Below are 17,481 nucleotides of genomic sequence, written 5' to 3'. Positions count from 1 at the left end.
AATTTAGATTTAATCATTGTTCACATAAGTGTAAATCTCTGTAAAAGGTCAAAACATTTACCACTCAGAAGGGAAAGAACAAATCATTACACTGAAAAAAGATATGGGTATGAAAAAAATACTGTACAGGCATTTCACTTTTTATTGCCTTATTTTGTTAGGAATCCATAAACACTAATATAATCCTGTCATATATTACAAAGGTTGGCCATCTGCTAATGTTGAGATTAATAATCTGCCCCATAGTTAACTCATAAAATCATACAAATTTAGATTTCGATGAGGTTTCCGAAATTTATCTATGACATTTTCCCAGATTTATTTCACTAGATACCAGCCAATCTAATTACTTCAGTGACATGTTTAACCTTTGTGAAAATCTCTATATAGATTTATTTATACCAATATTGTTGGCTGTTAACAATCCAAGAGCTAAATTTGTTACCAGTTTCTTGTCAAGTGAATAATAATAGTTAATAACAAAAATAATAAATATGATTATAGCACCCTTTATTATTTACTGTAACCCATCACTGAACTAGAGAGGTGCTTTACATACATTAAGACATTTCGATTTCACCACCATCTAGAATAAAGGTCCTATTTTTAACCTTATTTTCATTTTTAGTAAAGTAAATCCCATTATTTTCAGAAATGGAATCTTTTTCCTGGAGAGGTTAATGAACATGCCTAATGTCACACAGCTGCTAAATAAAAGAGCTCAAATTTGAACCCACTTTTTAATCAACGTGCTTTTGTGATATACATTGTTGCATTAGCCTTATTCCTGACTCCATACTATACTTTTGTCCTTTTATCTTATTCCCTCTTATTTGACTTTGTTATTTCATCTAGTATTTTATATGACTTGACTTGTAAAGAATCGTAAATCTCTTCTACTTGGTGATGGGTTTAAATAAGCAAGCATATGACTATTGTTTGTTCATAGTCTTGCACTTTATTAGGAGAAAAAGCAAAGAAAAACGTGTTTTTGTGAATACTGTAACTTCTTTTGGCACCTACGGACAGGCCTCCCCTCATAAGATAGTTTGTCTTTGCCAATAGATCAATATTGATTGAGTCAATGAATACAGAAAATTATGCTAGAGTTCTTGCCCTTTGGGAGCTTACATATTAATTGTTGAAGGAAAATACATGTACAAAACCACAAATAGGTGAAAAGTGATTATTAACGGCATATAAAGGGCCCCTTATGTATTGTTAAGTCAATGGTGAAGGCAAAGGGAAGGTATTGTGGAAATATATATTTTTAAGGATGGCCAATCCCTGAGGTAAGTCAAGAATTTTTAACATTTGTGTGCTTTGAATAGTTTCATAGCAAAATATTTGGACAAGATGCTCTTTAAGGTTTGTCCGCCTTAAAAATAATATAATTTTATGAATTATATAGAAAGTAGCATTTAGTACAGCGAAATTCCAATTAATAAAGGGGTAAGAGGGTCACATGAAGGATGCACAGGAAAACCAGACTGGACACTGAGAGTAACTGGAGAAATATAGGGATATTTTTCTTTTCTCAGGATTCTAAGTACATTTCTATTTGTGTTGTGGTTGGGGGTGATGGGTGGGGAAGAGGGCAAATTGCTGGCAAAGTAGTCACCCACTGAGCAAATTTCCCCCAAAGGGATGCTTGTTCAAACTTTGTTGAACCTCTGAAAAACATATTAAAGAAAAGGTCCAATATGATATTAGAATTAAAATGGGGACTGAGATACACGGAAAAGGGAGTTAATTTGTGTAGCCCATTTTACGTTCCTTTCATCTCTAACCAATGGTGAAGACTGAGGTACCACTCCCATCCCTACTTTCCCTTTGAAGCCCCCAAATGATAGATCCTAACTTATCATAGCATTTTTCGTACCTACTCTTTATCACACGGCTCAACCGGTCTTCTTCTCCATCTAGGGCATTGTGACTATTTCCTACAGGTGCCCACTAATCATCAGCTGAGGTGAGAATCACATTTTTCTCCAGCTGGCGTGGAAGTGTCTGGAAGCAAAAGCCTAGGTTTGGGTCTTATACCTAATAAACAGTGGTCTCATTCAATGGGGTAAAGGTGTTTTGTTTTTTCTATCTGTTTTTGTTTTAGAGGATGGAGAGGGTCTGCAAATAAAAGATGGCGTAAAAGGAAAACTATCGAATAGTTTTTCCTTGGCTCGGGTAGATCGAGGGTAGCCAAGTTAGGACCTGGTTTGGAGTGAAAAGTGGAGGCTGCCTGTGGTAGTCCCGCGGTTCAAGGACCACGCTCCTAAGGTGCGGGGCAGTGGGTGTGGAGGGTTGAGAGGTGCACCACCCACGCCTCTCAGGAAAGACATCAGGGACTTCTCAGAGGAGCGTGCAAAAGGCAGGCAAGCCGCCGCGCTCTACAGCAGTAGGCCCGAGCCCAGAGGGCGGAGGGCGGAGGGCCCCAAGCGCGCGGCGGCGCGGAGGAAGCGACGGCGGCGGCGCCCACTCCCCCTCGTCCCCGCGCCCCGCCGCTCTCCTCCCGCAGCCGGGCGCCGGCGCGCTCGGGTCTTTCCGCCGCTGCCGCGGCCGCGCGCTGCCCCGTGCGCTCCGGCACCTTCGGCAATTTCCGTCAGGCCCTGGCCGCCATTTTCTCGCCGCTTGTGTGTCTCGCTGGCTGCGTGGCTCGGTTCTTGTGAGCGAAGCTTTGTCCGGTTCGGCAATGGACGGGTATGTAATGGGGCCAGCGAGGAGGTGTGTACGAGGGGAGCTGTACGGTTCTTCGGCCGGGTCCGGGGTCGTCCAGAAATCCTCCGGCGGCCCCTCCCTGGGCTTGGCTGCCGTTACCCAACCCCCGCCCCATCGCACACACCCCTCCCTTCGTTTCCCCCGGCGGGCTCCGGTCGAGAAAATGAGAAGAAAGCGGGCTTGTAGACTGGAGAGGCATTGGGGCGATGGCGGGGGCGACGACCTCGGAGGGGGAGTAGGCACCGGCTTGACGGCGGGGGATGGGGCGGGAACCCCAGAACGCCTGGCCCGTCCCTGCCCCCTCTTAGGAGCCATTTCGATCCGTAAACCTGGGACCCGAACCCTGGGTAGCCGCGCCTGTGGAAGCGAGTGTAGTGCCACAGAGGCCTGTGTGGGGATTGTTAGGGGAGAGAAGAGCGGCATCTGTATGCACCCCAGCCTCCCCGGCCTCGCCCGGCCCGCCCTGGCAGGGGGAGATGCCGGTGGCGGGAGCTCGGGGGAAAGCTAAGTGGGAGCCGCTGGGGAAGGGCGGGGGGCGGGGAGGGCGTGCGGCGGCGCGAGGAAGGGGGAAGGCAGATGTCATACTCCTTTGTTTTCACTTGAGTCTGGTAGTGGGGGCGGGAGACAGAAAAAATGCCTTTTTGTGGGGGCCCAAGAACATTCAAGGCTTGGCAAAAGGGCCCAGAAATTAAATCATCTTAAAAAACCAAGTGTTTGTGGTCGACGTCAGTCACATGGGCAAAGGCCAACAGCCACGGCAGAAACAAGAGCAGATAAGTCAACACAGGGCCATTTTTTTTTTTTTTTTGTCACTTTGACCAGTTTCCGGAAAAACAGAAACAACTACAAAAAGCAAGACCCGTGCTGCATCTTTGAGAGCCCAAGTGGAGATAGAATGCTGAGGGACGTGAGGCAAGGGGTTTGGGAAATGATACTGACCCGGGTCTCCCTGGTACTTAATGTTCTACATCTGAAAAGACTCATAGTGATTTAGCTAATTGTTAGAAAAGAGGCACCCTTGAGGGCGAAAATATAGCTGTATTCAGCCCTTCTGGGGGTTGTAAAAACCGTATCATTTAAAGAGCACATTTATTAGAATCAGTGATAACATACGAAGAGCCAAATAAAATATAAATTTATTTTGATAAAGTGTTTGGAGTTTAGTGTTTTAAAAAGATATTAAGGATAGACCATATCAAAGTTAAGAGTAACAAAACTTACATTATCCTAGAGGTTATCTAGAGATTGTTTTCCACATGAAACGTAAATCTAGAGAAGTTCACCATTTCACCAGATAAACATGGAAATTGATGACAGAACTTGGCAGTGGAATTAATGTTTCCTGATTCTATCAAGATAAAGAGTTGGTTTAAGTTTTAAATTAATAATTTAAGTGTACAAGCTTTGAGTAAATGGCATTATAGTGTTTGGTGTTTTGTTTTTTTTTAATATTTAAAGGGTTGTTTAAAAAATACAGGAGGTTTAGTGAATTTCATCTCAAGTTTGAAAGTAATTTCTAGAAAACAGTTGAAAATAGTACAAGGAAGTGTCACTGACTTGTTTTCCATTTGCATGATGAGTGGATGATTTATGAATGATGAACCACCCTAAAAAGTTTTAGAGTCCAACAGTGATCATTAGAAAAATAATGAGGTTGAAACTATTTTTTTTCTTCACAGAATTGTCACTGAGGTTGCAGTTGGCGTGAAGGTAGGAAAAAATTGAAACTAATGAAAACTGAATTGCTGAATCTGTTACCATTGATGGAAATTTTCAGTTAGCTTTTGAAGTTACAGTTAATGAAAGTGTAAAGTGCTTCGTTGAATTTTAAAAAAGTTGGGTTATATAGTTTATAATCTAAATAGAAACTAAGTTTTTCTAGAAAAGCAGTCTGAGAACATTTTAAAAAGTAGTTATGAATGCTGTTTAAGGTTGAAAACGCTATCAGACATGGCTTTTTATGAATATATAAATGATATCCCAGTTTTCTGAGGGAAAATTATGGTTTTAAATGGACAGATACATGATTTGACCTAAATCATGTAATTTTGTTAATCTAAGATTTTTTTTTAACTTTTGATTATGAGTACTAAAATATGTATGTCAACAATGAGCTACATTAGAAATCAGTTATCTTGATACTTAAACTTGTTTAGGCAATTAGCTTCAAATTAGAGTCGGAAGTTAAAAGCTGGTTTGGCTTTCCATTAAAGGAAAATAGGCCTTATGGTACAGATAATTTGGAATCTTTCCTCACTTTCTGGCCAGGAAAACTACTCCTTTAGACCTTAGTTCTAATGCTTAGGTCTTTTATTTCCTTCAATCCTTGCATATTTTAACAGATTAATATGCTATAATTTTTGCAAACCTGTCTACCTTGTTGGGGCATGGTCCTTGTCTTCCCTTTTTAAAAATTTTTTCAAACCTGACACATTCTTACAGGCCTTATACACAAATACTTGTTGATGCAATGACATTTCCCCCTTTCAAGTGTGAGTAGTCTTGAGAGGATGGTGACTATAATATTTTTGGAATTCTTAAAATTTCATCTGCTACAATGTGGTATTCTTTAGAATACTTTAAGAGATATTTTGTTTTTTCTTATTTTCTGTTCTCTGCCCTGTAATGCACTAGATATTTGTCTATACTTTAGTATTTAGGCTCATTTTTTTAGTTCATATTACGTAGATTGGGGGAGAAATAGCTTTTTCGGGGGAAGGTATTCTTATTTGGCAATGATACTTTCTAAGTTGAGGTAGTTGAAGGATTTGAAATCTGGAATAGGCCAAAAGTGCAAGATATAGAATGTACACTTACCATCCAAATTGGTATCCTCTGGAATTTTGTAAAAGAATGAATGATACAAAGTCTGAGTTGCCCACTATTAGTGTGGATGAGGAGAGAAGGAAGTCAGACAAGAGGCAAGAAAAATGAGAAAAAGAATTGGATGTCCAGGTACGGTTTATTGGTTTTACCAGTTTTCTTTGTTAGTGGTTCGAGGAGAAAAAATTGGAAAATGATGTGAAAATAATTGCCAACCTTTTTTTTAATCCATTGTTTAACATAAAACTTTGAATAACTGAAGTTTTGTTTTATGAACTTTTCTGAGGTAGTGGTTAAGAATTTTTGCTTGGGAGTCAAGCCTGTGTATTAGTAATTAAGTTTTCATATGTATTTTTTTCTAATGTGCATGGTTAAAATTCATAGTGGTAAATATTTCTCCCTGGGTCCTAGTCCTGTTTCTCAAGTGTAGTTAATTATGCTAATTTTTTTCTGGTGCAATTTTTTCCTGAACTGTTATTAGTTTGTATATTATCAAACAGTGGCATCCTTGCTTGTTTATACAGATGAGTTCATACCATGTGTCCTGGCTCACATCTTGCCTTTTTAAAAAAATAGCTTTATTTGAGCGCCTGGGTGGCTCAGTGGGTTAAGCCTCTGCCTTCAGCTCGGGTCATGGTCTGAGGGCCCTGGGATCGAGGCCTGCATCAGGCTCTCTGCTTGGCGGTGAGCCTGCTTCCTCCTCTCTCTCTGTCTGCCTCTCTGCCTACTTGTGATCTCTCTCTCTGTCAAATAAATAAATAAAATCTTTAAGAAAAAAAAAGATTTAAAAACAACAGCAACAAAAAATGGAGCTTTTAAAAAAATAGCTTTATTGAGATAAAATTTGATATAAAATAAACTGCACATATCTAAAGTACAATTTTTTAACATGTGAATACACTTAGGAGACCATTACTGCAACAAAGATAATGAGCATTCATCACCCCTGTTAGTATTGTTTGCCCTGCTTTTCCTCAAGCAACCATTGATCTGCTTTCTGTCACTACAGGTTAGTTAGCATTTTTTAGAGTTTTAAATGAATCAAAATGTACCCGCCCCCCATTTTTGGTCTTATTTCCCTCAGTGTAATTATTTTGAGATTTACTTACGTTGTCTATCAATAGTCCATTACCTTTTCTTGCTTAGTAATATTACATTTTATGGATATACAGCAGTTTGTTTATCCATTCAACTCTTGAACATTTGAGTTGTTTCCAGTTTTTGAATATTGTAAATAATGCTGGCGTGGATATACTTATAAAAGTCTTTGGGGGAACTTTCATATCTCTTGGGGAAATACCTTTGATTGGAATGGCTGGATCATATGGTAGGCATATGCTTTTAACTTTTCAAAGTTTTAAGAAACGGCAGACCATTTTCCAAAGTGGTACTATTTTACATTGCCACCAGTAGGGTATGAGATATCCAGTCCTTCCATATTCTCTCCAATACCTGTGATTGTTTTTGATTATAGACATTCTGGTAGGTGTGAAGTGGTAATCTCCTTGTGGTTTTAATTTGCATTTCTCTAATATCTGTGATGTTGATTATCTTTTCATGTACTTTTTTAAAAAAAATATTTATTTATTTGACAGAGATCACAAGTAGATGGAGAGGCAGGCAGAGAGAGAGAGAGAGGAGGAAGCAGGCTCCCTGCTGAGCAGGGAGGCCGATGTGGGGCTCCACATCGGGGATCCCAGGACCCTGGGAACATGACCTGAGCTGAAGGCAGAGGCTTTAACCCACTGAACCACTCAGGCACCCCTTTTCATGTACTTTTTGCCAGCTATATATCATCTTGGATGATGTGTCTCTGTATCACTTGTCCACTTTTTGAATTGGGTTACTGTTGAGTTTTAAGAGGTCTTCATTCTGGTTATAAGTCCTTAATTAGATAAATGGTTAATATTTCCTACTATTTGTGTTTGCTTTCTCAGTAATGCCTTTTGAAGAACAGCAGTTTTCAATTCTAATGAACTGAAGTTTGCCAATTTTATCTTGTATGTCTCGTGCTTTTTTGTCATATCTAAGCCATCTTTGCCTAACCCAAGGTCACAAGATGTTCTCCTTTGATTTGTGATTGAAGTTTTACAGTTTTGGGTTTTGTATTTAAGTTTTTTTGAGTTAATTTTTTTTTGAAGATTTTATTTCTTTATTTGACGGGGAGCAGGCTCCCCGCTGAGCAGAGAGCACCATGTGGGGCTTGATCCCAGGACCCTGAGATCATGACCTGAGTGTAAGGCAGAGGCTTAACCCACTGAGCCACCCAGGTGCCCCAGTTAATTTTTTTTAATATGTGCAAAAAATAAGTCAGCATTTTTTGTTTCAGGGTATGGACTTAAACTTTTTTCCAGCACCATTTGTTGAAAAGGCTGTCCTTTGTTCATTGAATTGGCTTTGCACCTTTGTCAAAAATCAGCTATCTTTGTATGCATGATTCTGTTTCTGTACTGTATCCTTTTCTATTGACCCATTTTTGTCTTTCCAGATGCCTAAAACCTGATGTCTTAATTACTATGATTTTATATTAAATAGTCTTGAAATCCAGCAGTCATGGTCCTCTTTGTTCTTTCTTAAAGTTGTTTTGGCTCTTCCCATGTCCTTTTTTATATGAGTCAATTTCTACAAAAAAGCTTGCTGGGATTTTATTGGAGTTAACTTGAATGTGTAAAGCAGTTTGAGGTAAACTGACATCCTAACAGTCTTGAATTTTCTCACTCATGAACACAACTCACCTTTCTGTTTACTTAGATCTTTTAATTTTCTCCAGAAGTGTTTTCATTGTATAGTTTCTGTACATTTTTGTCAGATTTATCCCTATTTTGTTTTTTGGTGCTATTGTAAATGATGATGATTTAAAATTCTCAGTTTCCAGTTGTTACTAGTGCAAAGAAATACAAATATTTTTGCATGTTGTTCTTGTATTCTCTACTCTTGCTAAACTCATTTGTAGATACCACCATTTTTTGTAGATATCAGATTTTCTACACACACACTTACCTTTTTCATTTCCTGTCTGGATGCCTTTTTTTCCTGCCTGTGGCATCTTGTACAGTGCTGAGTAGAAGTGATGAGAGCAAGCATCTTTACTATGTTCCTTATGTCAGGGTGAACCCCTATAAGATATTATTTCTTAAATGTTTGGGGGCAATTCACCAGTGAAATTGTGTGGGCCTGATGTTTGTTTTCTTTGTGGAAGTTTTAAATGATATATTTATTTAATTAGATATAGGACTATTTGGGTTATCTATTTCTTCTTAAGTGAGCTTTAAGTAATAATTTGTACCTTCCGTAGAATTAGTCCATTTCATCCAAGTTACTGAATTTATTTGCATAGAGTCATTTATGATACTACCTTTTTCTACTGTTGATGTCTGTAGAATCTGTAGTGATGTCACTTCTCTCATTCCTTATACTGATAATTTGTCTTTTTTTTTTTTTTTTCCCTTGTCACTTTAGCTAGAGATTAATTTGTTAATATTCTCCAAAAATCATCTTTTGGTTTCACTGAGTTTTCTGTTTCCTATTTTATTGATCTGCTGTTTTAGTTTTCTTCTGCTTTCCATTTAGTTGTTCTTTTTCAACTTAGTTATGTTGATGCTGGTATCATTAATATGATACCTTTTCTAATATAGAGGCTTACTGCTTTGTATTTCCCTTTTAAGTACAGCTTTCATGGCATCTCTCAAATTTTGACATGCATACTTTTTATTCAGCTCAAATGCATTCTGATATACTTTTGACCCATGTATTATTCAGAAGTATGTTATTTATTTAATTGCCAGATATTTGGAGTTTTCCATAGATGTTCCTGTTACTCTAATTTCATTGTAGCTAGAGAACATATTGTAAGACTTGAATCGTTTGTAAGTTTGTTGAGACTTGTTTTATCACCCAAATATGTATCTTAAGTTTTACATGCACTTAATAGGGATGTGTATTCTGCTGTTGGGTAGTGTTCTATAAATCTCAATTAGATTAAGTTTATTGATAACATTGAGGTGATTTCTGTATGGGAGTATCTGTTTCTCCACACGCTTATGAAATTCTGGGTTTTAGAAAGATTTAGAATGTTAGTTAATTTTAGGCTAAAAGAGTGCTTTTTATAATTTACATTTTTGAAATGGATGAGATTTTAAGAATTTGACCTTATATTTCTTGTCCTGTGAACTGCCTCTATATACCTGGCCTATTTTAATGTTCATCTTTGTTATTTGTTAGATTTCTGTGTAAAAATTGACTGATACCATATTCATCGTAGGTACATTTTCTTCTGGTTTATTTGAATTTTTTTCCCTAGCTTTGTGCAGTGACGGTATCGTATCCAATGAGGTTTATCCAAGGCGCTATTATTGCTAATTGGATTTTTTTTTTCCTTTGGGTTTCCTCAGGTAGTTTTGGGCATATAGATTTATTTGTATTATTAAGTAGTATAATTTCTTCTTTTTTTTAGTTTATTTAATCTTAAACGTTTTTAGCTTCTTCCATCTTTTAAATAGGATTATAATAGCTTTGAAGATTAAATCTGATTATGTAGAAAAAGTATTTTTCACAATTAGGTCTTCAGTTAATGTTAACGGATTTACACTACATATAGAATATTCAAATTTTATAGCTTTAGAATATGTTGAAATTTCATTTTTCATTATCTTTATAAATTTGTTGTACTCCGTTGATTTGAGACTCCTTTTTTGGTTAGCCTAGTGAGAGTATAAAAGGAAACTTATAAATTTTTAATAAGAGATTTGCATTTCTTTAAAATGGTTTTTTACATTTCTTGTAATTTGTAATTTCAGGGTTTCATTTCTATACCCGTAACCATTTGCCACTGTGAAATCTTTGCAAAGTAATTGGACTGTTATGTGTAGGAAAACAAAAATTCCTGAAGTGATTGCATAGTAATTCCAGATGATACTCAGTATAGTAAAATGTTAACTTTTTGGATGGAAATTTTAAATAGTGAAATTTGTTATAGTTCTCTTACTAAATGAACTAAAGGAAGCCTTTAAGACTGGACAATTAGGGGGCACCTGGGTGGCTCAGTGGGTTAAAGCCTCTGTTGGCTCGGGTCATGATCCCATTGTCCTGGGATCGAGCCCCACATCGGACTCTCCGCTTAGCGGGGAGCCTGCTTCCTCCTCTCTCTCTGCCTGCCTCTCTGCCTACTTGTAATCTCTGTCAAATAAATAAATAAAATCTTAAAAAAAAAAGGACTGGACAATTAATAAAGAATTTAGTGGTTAAAGTAAGTTGTTAGCATTTTCCAAGTTGGATTTCACTAGTATTTTGAAAGCACTGGTTGTAAAGTGCTGAACTTACTGCATAAGTTTTGGTATAGCTCTTGAATTTATCAACATTGGCTGTTTAGATAGTTGCAATGAAGTAATGCCAGCTGTTACTTGTTAACAATTGAACATAAGTGATTGTTTATAATAGGTATGTTATTGAAAACTTTTATTAAGGATTTTAGATTCTGATATTTCTTAAAATGCTGTATAGATATTCATGCTTAGATATTTACATTAGAATTTCCAGTTGCAGACTTTTTTAGTGTGTCTACTAAATGACAACATTGTTAATTTGTAACTCAAAGGCTGAGAGAATATATGCTTCTTAAGGGTAGAGGTATTCAACAACAATAAGTTGTTTTATTGCTCCTCCGTCATCAATAGTACGTGTTAAGTAGTACATACTCAGTAAATAATTAATGACTCCTAAAGGAGTCTTATAATCTTGTAAGCCACTTATCAATAAAAAGATAGACACCAGTTTTATTTTACAACTTTCTTCCTTTTTGCTGTAAATAAGAAAGAGCTATGTCTTTTAGGACCTCGTGTAGTTGGAGAGATGAGTACCTAACTTTTAAGCATGTGCCATATGGCCATGATAGGAGAGATTGGTTTGGTTTGGTAGGATCTGAGTAGAGTTCACAAAAGTAGTGAGTTGTCATACATGCATTGTAAATAATTTGGGATAGGAGGTAAGTAATATATGTTGAGGGAATGACATGGCCAAAGTTGTGTTGATGGCTGGCATAAATTCACAAACACTGAGTAGCTTCTGTAGCAATAGGTTTGTATAAGGGTTTGCATATGGATATGAGAGAAAGAGAAGATGGCAATATGTTGTAGAAAGCCTCAAGTGCAGGTTATGAAATTTGTACTTCATCTGGTAAGCACTACTCTGTATACCTTTAAGTTCCCATTCATAAAAGTAGCTCACTATTATGCTGTTTTTGAAATTTGGGGAATGAACTCTGAAGATTGGTTTTGGTATTACATGGAATTCTATGAATTAGAATAATAAGTCTTTGTAAATGTTAATATTTTGATCTCTTATTTGCTCGATTTGTATTGCTAAATTGTAATAGCTTTCTTAGTTTTAGATGTACTTCAGTAGGGGTTAACGTGGCTAAGTAATATTTTTACTTTAGAAGTAATAAAGTGTCACAAAAACTTACGATAGATGAGTGTTTTTGAAGAATAATTCGTTTAATATATTGTGAATTTTGAACATAGAAAAAGGCAATAATTACCATGAGCCAATATTTACCTGTCACTTAGTCCCAATAATCATCAATAAACCATTGGTAAAATTTGTGATATCCTCTCTACTTTTCTGTTCCTGTATGTTTTGAGACAAGTTGCAAATACTGTATTTTCATTATTACTATTTTTTTTTTTTTAAGGAGAATACTTCAGTGGGTGGGGAGGGGCATAGGATAAGGAAGGGGAGAGAAAGAATCTTAAGCAGGCTCCAAGGTGAGCATGGAGCCTGACATGGGACTTGATTTCATGACCCTGAGGTCATAACCTGAGCTGAAATCAAGAGTCAGATGCTTAACTGACTGAGCCACCCAGGCACTCCTGTATTATTTTATTTGTAAACGTTTTGGTGCATCTCTAAAAGAAAAGGACTCTTTCTCTCCTGTTTCCTTTTTTTAAAAAATGTAACCACAGTACTGTTAGGATTTCCAAAAAAATGAACAGTTCCTTAACATTATCAAGTGCCAAATCTGTGTTAAAATTTTACTTGTCTCATAAAAGTATTTTTACAGTTTTTTTTTTTTTTTTTTAGTGGGAGGGGAAGATCAGGATCAAGTAAGATGAACACATTCAGTATATTGATAAATGCCTGTTTTATTTCTTTTAATCTGCAAGTTCTCCTTTCACCCCTGTGGGTTTTTTGGTTTTGTTTTGTTTTACATTGCATTTTATTTTTGAAGAAAACTTGTTGGTCCCACAGAGTTGCCCCAGTCTGCATCTACTGATTGTGTTCTGATGTTGTAATTTAAAATGTTCATGTATCATGGGTATTGGATCTGGAGACTATCATATTCTTTTTGCTTGTTTTTTGGTAATATTTTATAAGCTGTGGTATGTTTTTTCATTAGAAGACATGTGTTGCATGATGTGTGTGCGTGTGTGTATGTATAGTGTTATTCCCAGTAATATTTCTTGTAATAAGTTCTTTCTCCTTGTTTGTGGTCAGCATAGTCTGCGCGGTAAACATCTGTTCATCAGTTTTCTTAAAGAATGTGTAAAAGAAGTGTATCTTAAAGTTCACTTATAATTTGTATAATAGAAGCATAATATTTAATGTAAATTGAAGTTATTGATGGTGGACAAGAATGTTTTTTCAGTGGAGGTTTTGTCAAGTTAAGAACATGTGATCTAGAATTTGCTAGTAAGCTAGGGTTTGGCCTCTATAACATTGAAGGTAATCTCTAAGCTTTAGTTTAACAAATTTTTAAATGGTTTTAATTTAATAGGACCTACCTCAGAAGTTATTTTGAAGATGAGATAACACATAAAATTTAGCACAGAAGGGCACATAAATGCTCAAATGATGATCATGATTGTTACTATAGTTCTTTATATACCTTATTGGGAAGGTGCACCACCTCTGGATGCCAAATAATATAAATTTTTTACATAGCTATTAGAGATAATTTTTTGTTTAAAAGTTAAATTTTTTAAACTGAAGTATAGTTAACCTATAGTATTAGTTTCAAGTGTACATCATTTTTAAAAAGTTTACTATAATTATTATTTTTTTTTTAGTACTATCTGTGCCTAGTGTGGGGCTGAAACACATGATTCCATAATCAAGAGTCACACGCCCCTCTCACTGAGCCAGCCAGGTGCCCTCTCAAGAGTACATTTTAAATTTTTAAGAGAACCTGGAGTCTGTGTTAAAAACAGCTAGTCACATAACACTAAAGAGAGAATTGGTTAACTGAAAGATAAAAATTACTTGATTTAACAAAGAGCAACAAAAAGATGAAAATAGTTGAGGGGTTAAAAGATACAGAGGAAAGGAAGAGGAATTCTAACAAGTATCTAATTAGAGTACCAGAAAGAGAAAGTAAAGATTGCAAAGAGAAGCAGAATATGAAAGTTTAAAATAGAAGAGTCATAATATTCTGGAATTGATGAGCTTTATGCATTTTTAGGTTTAGGAAGCATAAGAAAACTTACGACACATCATAGTTAAAGAGCAGACCATCAGACCCAGAGCTCTTTAAAGCAGCCATAGAAAATTCAGATTTTTTAAGAAAGAATAAAAACTGGAAAGACATGCTGCTTCAACATAGGGGTGCAGAAGATAGTGAAATAGTATCTTCAAGGTGTTGAATAAAAATAACTACCTATTCTATAATCAGCTTAATTATCACTTAGAAAGACAAAATAGTGACATTGTCAGAAGCACTTCAACCACCTCCTCTCTGCCAAGAAAAGCAATTGGGGAAATTGATCAACATACCCACTAAAGAATTTCTAGAGGTTGTACTGTAGGAAGTAGGTTTATGACTCCGGAAAGGAGGTTTTGAGGTGGGAGAAGTAAGGTTAACCAAGAAATTGGTAGGACTGTGGGTAAATTTAATTGCAGTATAAGAAAGTAATGGCAGTGATTGATTTGGGTTTTAAAAAATAGGACTAAAAATATTAAATCATAATAACACAAAAGGGAGTATCGAGTAGCTGATGTTTAAGTTCTGATGATTGTAGTATTGTTTTGAACTGTTGTCCATTATAGTAGCAACTAGTCGTACATGATTATTGAGCACTTGATGTGTGACTAGTCTAAACTAATCTCCAGTTGTAAAATGCACAAAAATTTTCAAAACTTAGTATGATAAAAAAAGAATGTAATTTTTAAGATTTTATTTATTTATTTATTTATTTATTTGACAGAGAGCACAAGCAGGCAGAGAGGCAGGCAGAGGCAGAGAGAGAAGCAGGCTCCCCACTGAGCAAGGAGCCCGATGTGGGGCTTGATCCCAGGACCCTGAGATCATGACCCGAGCCGAAGGCAGCGGCTTAACCCACTGAGCCACCCAGGCGCCCCAAGAATGTAATTTTTATACCCATTACATTATTGACAATATTTTTTTTTTAAGATTTTATTTATTTATTTGACAGAGAGAGATCACAGTAGACAGGGAGACAGATAGAGAGAGAGAGAGAGAGGGAAGCAGGCTCTCTGCTAAGCAGAGAGCCCGATGCGGGGCTCGATCCCAGGACCCTGAGATCATGACCTGAGCAGAAGGCAGAGGCTTAACCCACTGAGCCACCCAGGCGCCCCCATATTGACAATATTTTGAATTAAATATCATTTGTATCCTTTTTACTTTCTAAAATATGGCTATTAGAACATTTGTAAGATCTTAAGTGTTGCTCATCTTACATTTCTTTTGGACATTACCAGTCTGGAGGATGGAAATTTCAAGTCCAAAGTGAATCAGTTAAGTTTACATTTTAAAATTGTAAGGGTCAGCATAGTAAAAATAGGGATAAGGGCATATAACTTCTAAGATAATTGGAGGATGGGGGTGACTAAAATTAAAGACATCCAAAAGAAGTTGGGGGAATAAAGGTAAAATAATAGGATGCAAAGTGAATTCATTTTAATGGTATTAAAGGTTCTGTGGAGGATTCCTTTGAAAATGTAGAATTTTGGAGGGCATGGAGTTGGGTCTCATTTAACCCTAATTATCTCCCAAAGTCTCCATTTTCCAAATACCATGACACTGGGAGTTATAACTTCAGCATGTGAATTTTAGGCATCATTAACGTTCAGTTCATTACATCCTCTATATACTTTCCCTCTATTTTTACCTTAGGTAACCATTATCTTGAATTTGGTGTTTACCTTTCCTGTGTATACTTTCCCTGTGTGTGTTATTTATCTTTTTGTATGTTAAGCAAATATGGTTTTGTTTTACATATTTAGCTTATGTCTGTGGGCCACATACTGTGTGTATTCTGTAACTTGTCCTTTCCGTTTAGTATTATTTTTATTTTTTGAACCTAATCTTACATATGGCTCTAATTCATTCGCTTTCATTGCCATATGGTATGTGATTATATGCGTGTACCATTACCCTATTGATAAATACTGAGGTTGTTTCTAAATTTTTCGTGTTACAAAATTGTGAGTATTCTTGTATATATATCAATAAATGTTACTATTCAAGTTTCTCTGGAGGTGGAATCACTGGATTATAGTGTGTGTCTATTTTCAATTTAGTTACATGTTGCATTTCTAAGTGGTTGTACTAATTGATACTCTACTAGCAGTGTATGAGAAATTGTTTCTGCACATCTTTTCTGATAATTGGCATTGTTGGACTTTTCAATTGTCCGTCTAAGGAACATGTTAATGGTGTCTTGTTTAAGCTTGAATTCCCTGAGTATGAATGATACATTTTCTTAGTTTATAGACCACTAATGTTTCTACTCTGTTAAATACCTGTTTATACAGTCGGTCCATTTTCTTTTTAATGTAATTTTTAGTCTTTTTCCTGGGAGTTTTTATATATTGTGGATACTAAAGCCAGGTTGCTTACATATACTGTAATTGACTCATGTCTATGGCTTGTTTTTTGTTTTTTTTAATTGATGAATAGAATTTGGAAATTTTAACATCACATTTATGTTTTGGTTTTAAGAAATTTTTCTTTAACTTGGGTTCTTAAATACAGTGACTTTATTTTGAAAGTTTTTTTGAAATTTTTGGTTTTCACATTTAAGGCCTCAGTCTACCTGGAATTTAATTTTTGTATAGTGTATTATCAAGGTTTAAATGATTTTTTTCCCCCTTATGGGTAACAGATTTAGTATCAGCTTAATTGAATAGTTCATGTTTTTTCCCCAGTGATCTGCAGTGTCAGCTCTCAAGTTCCCATACATGCATGGAACTGTTTCTGGACTATCTATTCTGTTTCATTGTTTTTGTACCATTGTGTCTTAATTTACTGAAGCATCTTGGAATCTTGTGGGGTGAATTTCACAACTTTGTTCTTCAGAATTGTTTTGAAGAACATTTTCTTTATCATGTGTATTTTAAGATCATTTGGCTGAGTTCCATGAAGACTTTGGGTTTCTAGTGTATTGCACTAAGTTTATAAGATAATGGTGGGGGGGAGTATTTACATTACCAATACAATAAGATGGCAATACTTGAACTCAAAGGGAGAGACCTTTAACATCTCTTTGAAAAATTTAACTCTTTCTTCCGTATAACATTTTCTCTAATTATAGAGGTTGTGCTTAATGCTTTAGGCAAAAAGGAAAATAAATCAGCAGTGATTTTACCCAAGTTAATCAGCACTATACGTACTTCCATCATTTCCCCTGTGTATTACAAGGATTTTAAGCAGCTTATATGTAAAGGGTGAGGAAAGAGGGATACTTCTTTGACAAATAGTTCAATTTCTTCCAAAGTTAGTGGTTTATTTAGTGTTTTCCTAGAATTTCTAGGAATTTCCTAATTCCTAGAAAATTAGGTTTTACTGATTTCTCAGAATTGTATAGCATTTTGTATTGCTGATATTAAACATTTATATTCTGTTTATTTCTCTTGTCAGAGACATTATTTTACTAGTCTCTACAGAGAACCAGCTTTTCTATTTTTTTTGTTTCCATAATTCATTAATCTCTG

General features: G+C 36.1%; 1 protein-coding gene across 4 annotated transcripts in view; it reads left to right on the top strand.

Moving 5' to 3' along the window:
* The first annotated feature begins 2,483 nt into the window (after window positions 1-2,483).
* Window positions 2,484-17,481, top strand: part of PTBP2 (polypyrimidine tract binding protein 2) — an 89,724-nt gene continuing 74,726 nt past the window's right edge. For 3 of the 4 annotated variants that reach the window (XM_047724660.1, XM_047724659.1, XM_047724658.1), the window contains exons 1-2: window positions 2,562-2,694; window positions 4,392-4,422. In XM_047724660.1, the coding sequence (XP_047580616.1) occupies window positions 2,687-2,694; window positions 4,392-4,422 (39 nt within the window). In that variant the 5' untranslated portion in view covers window positions 2,562-2,686. Of the gene's footprint in view, window positions 2,695-4,391; window positions 4,423-17,481 lie in introns of all 4 variants that reach the window. The other variant, XM_047724661.1, reaches the window with a different exon arrangement.

Source organism: Lutra lutra, chromosome 4 (assembly GCF_902655055.1).
Source record: "Lutra lutra chromosome 4, mLutLut1.2, whole genome shotgun sequence".
In the NCBI taxonomy this organism is placed as follows: domain Eukaryota; kingdom Metazoa; phylum Chordata; class Mammalia; order Carnivora; family Mustelidae; genus Lutra; species Lutra lutra.
Note: the sequence above shows the minus strand (reverse complement) of the source record. Positions and strands in the feature narration are given on the sequence as shown.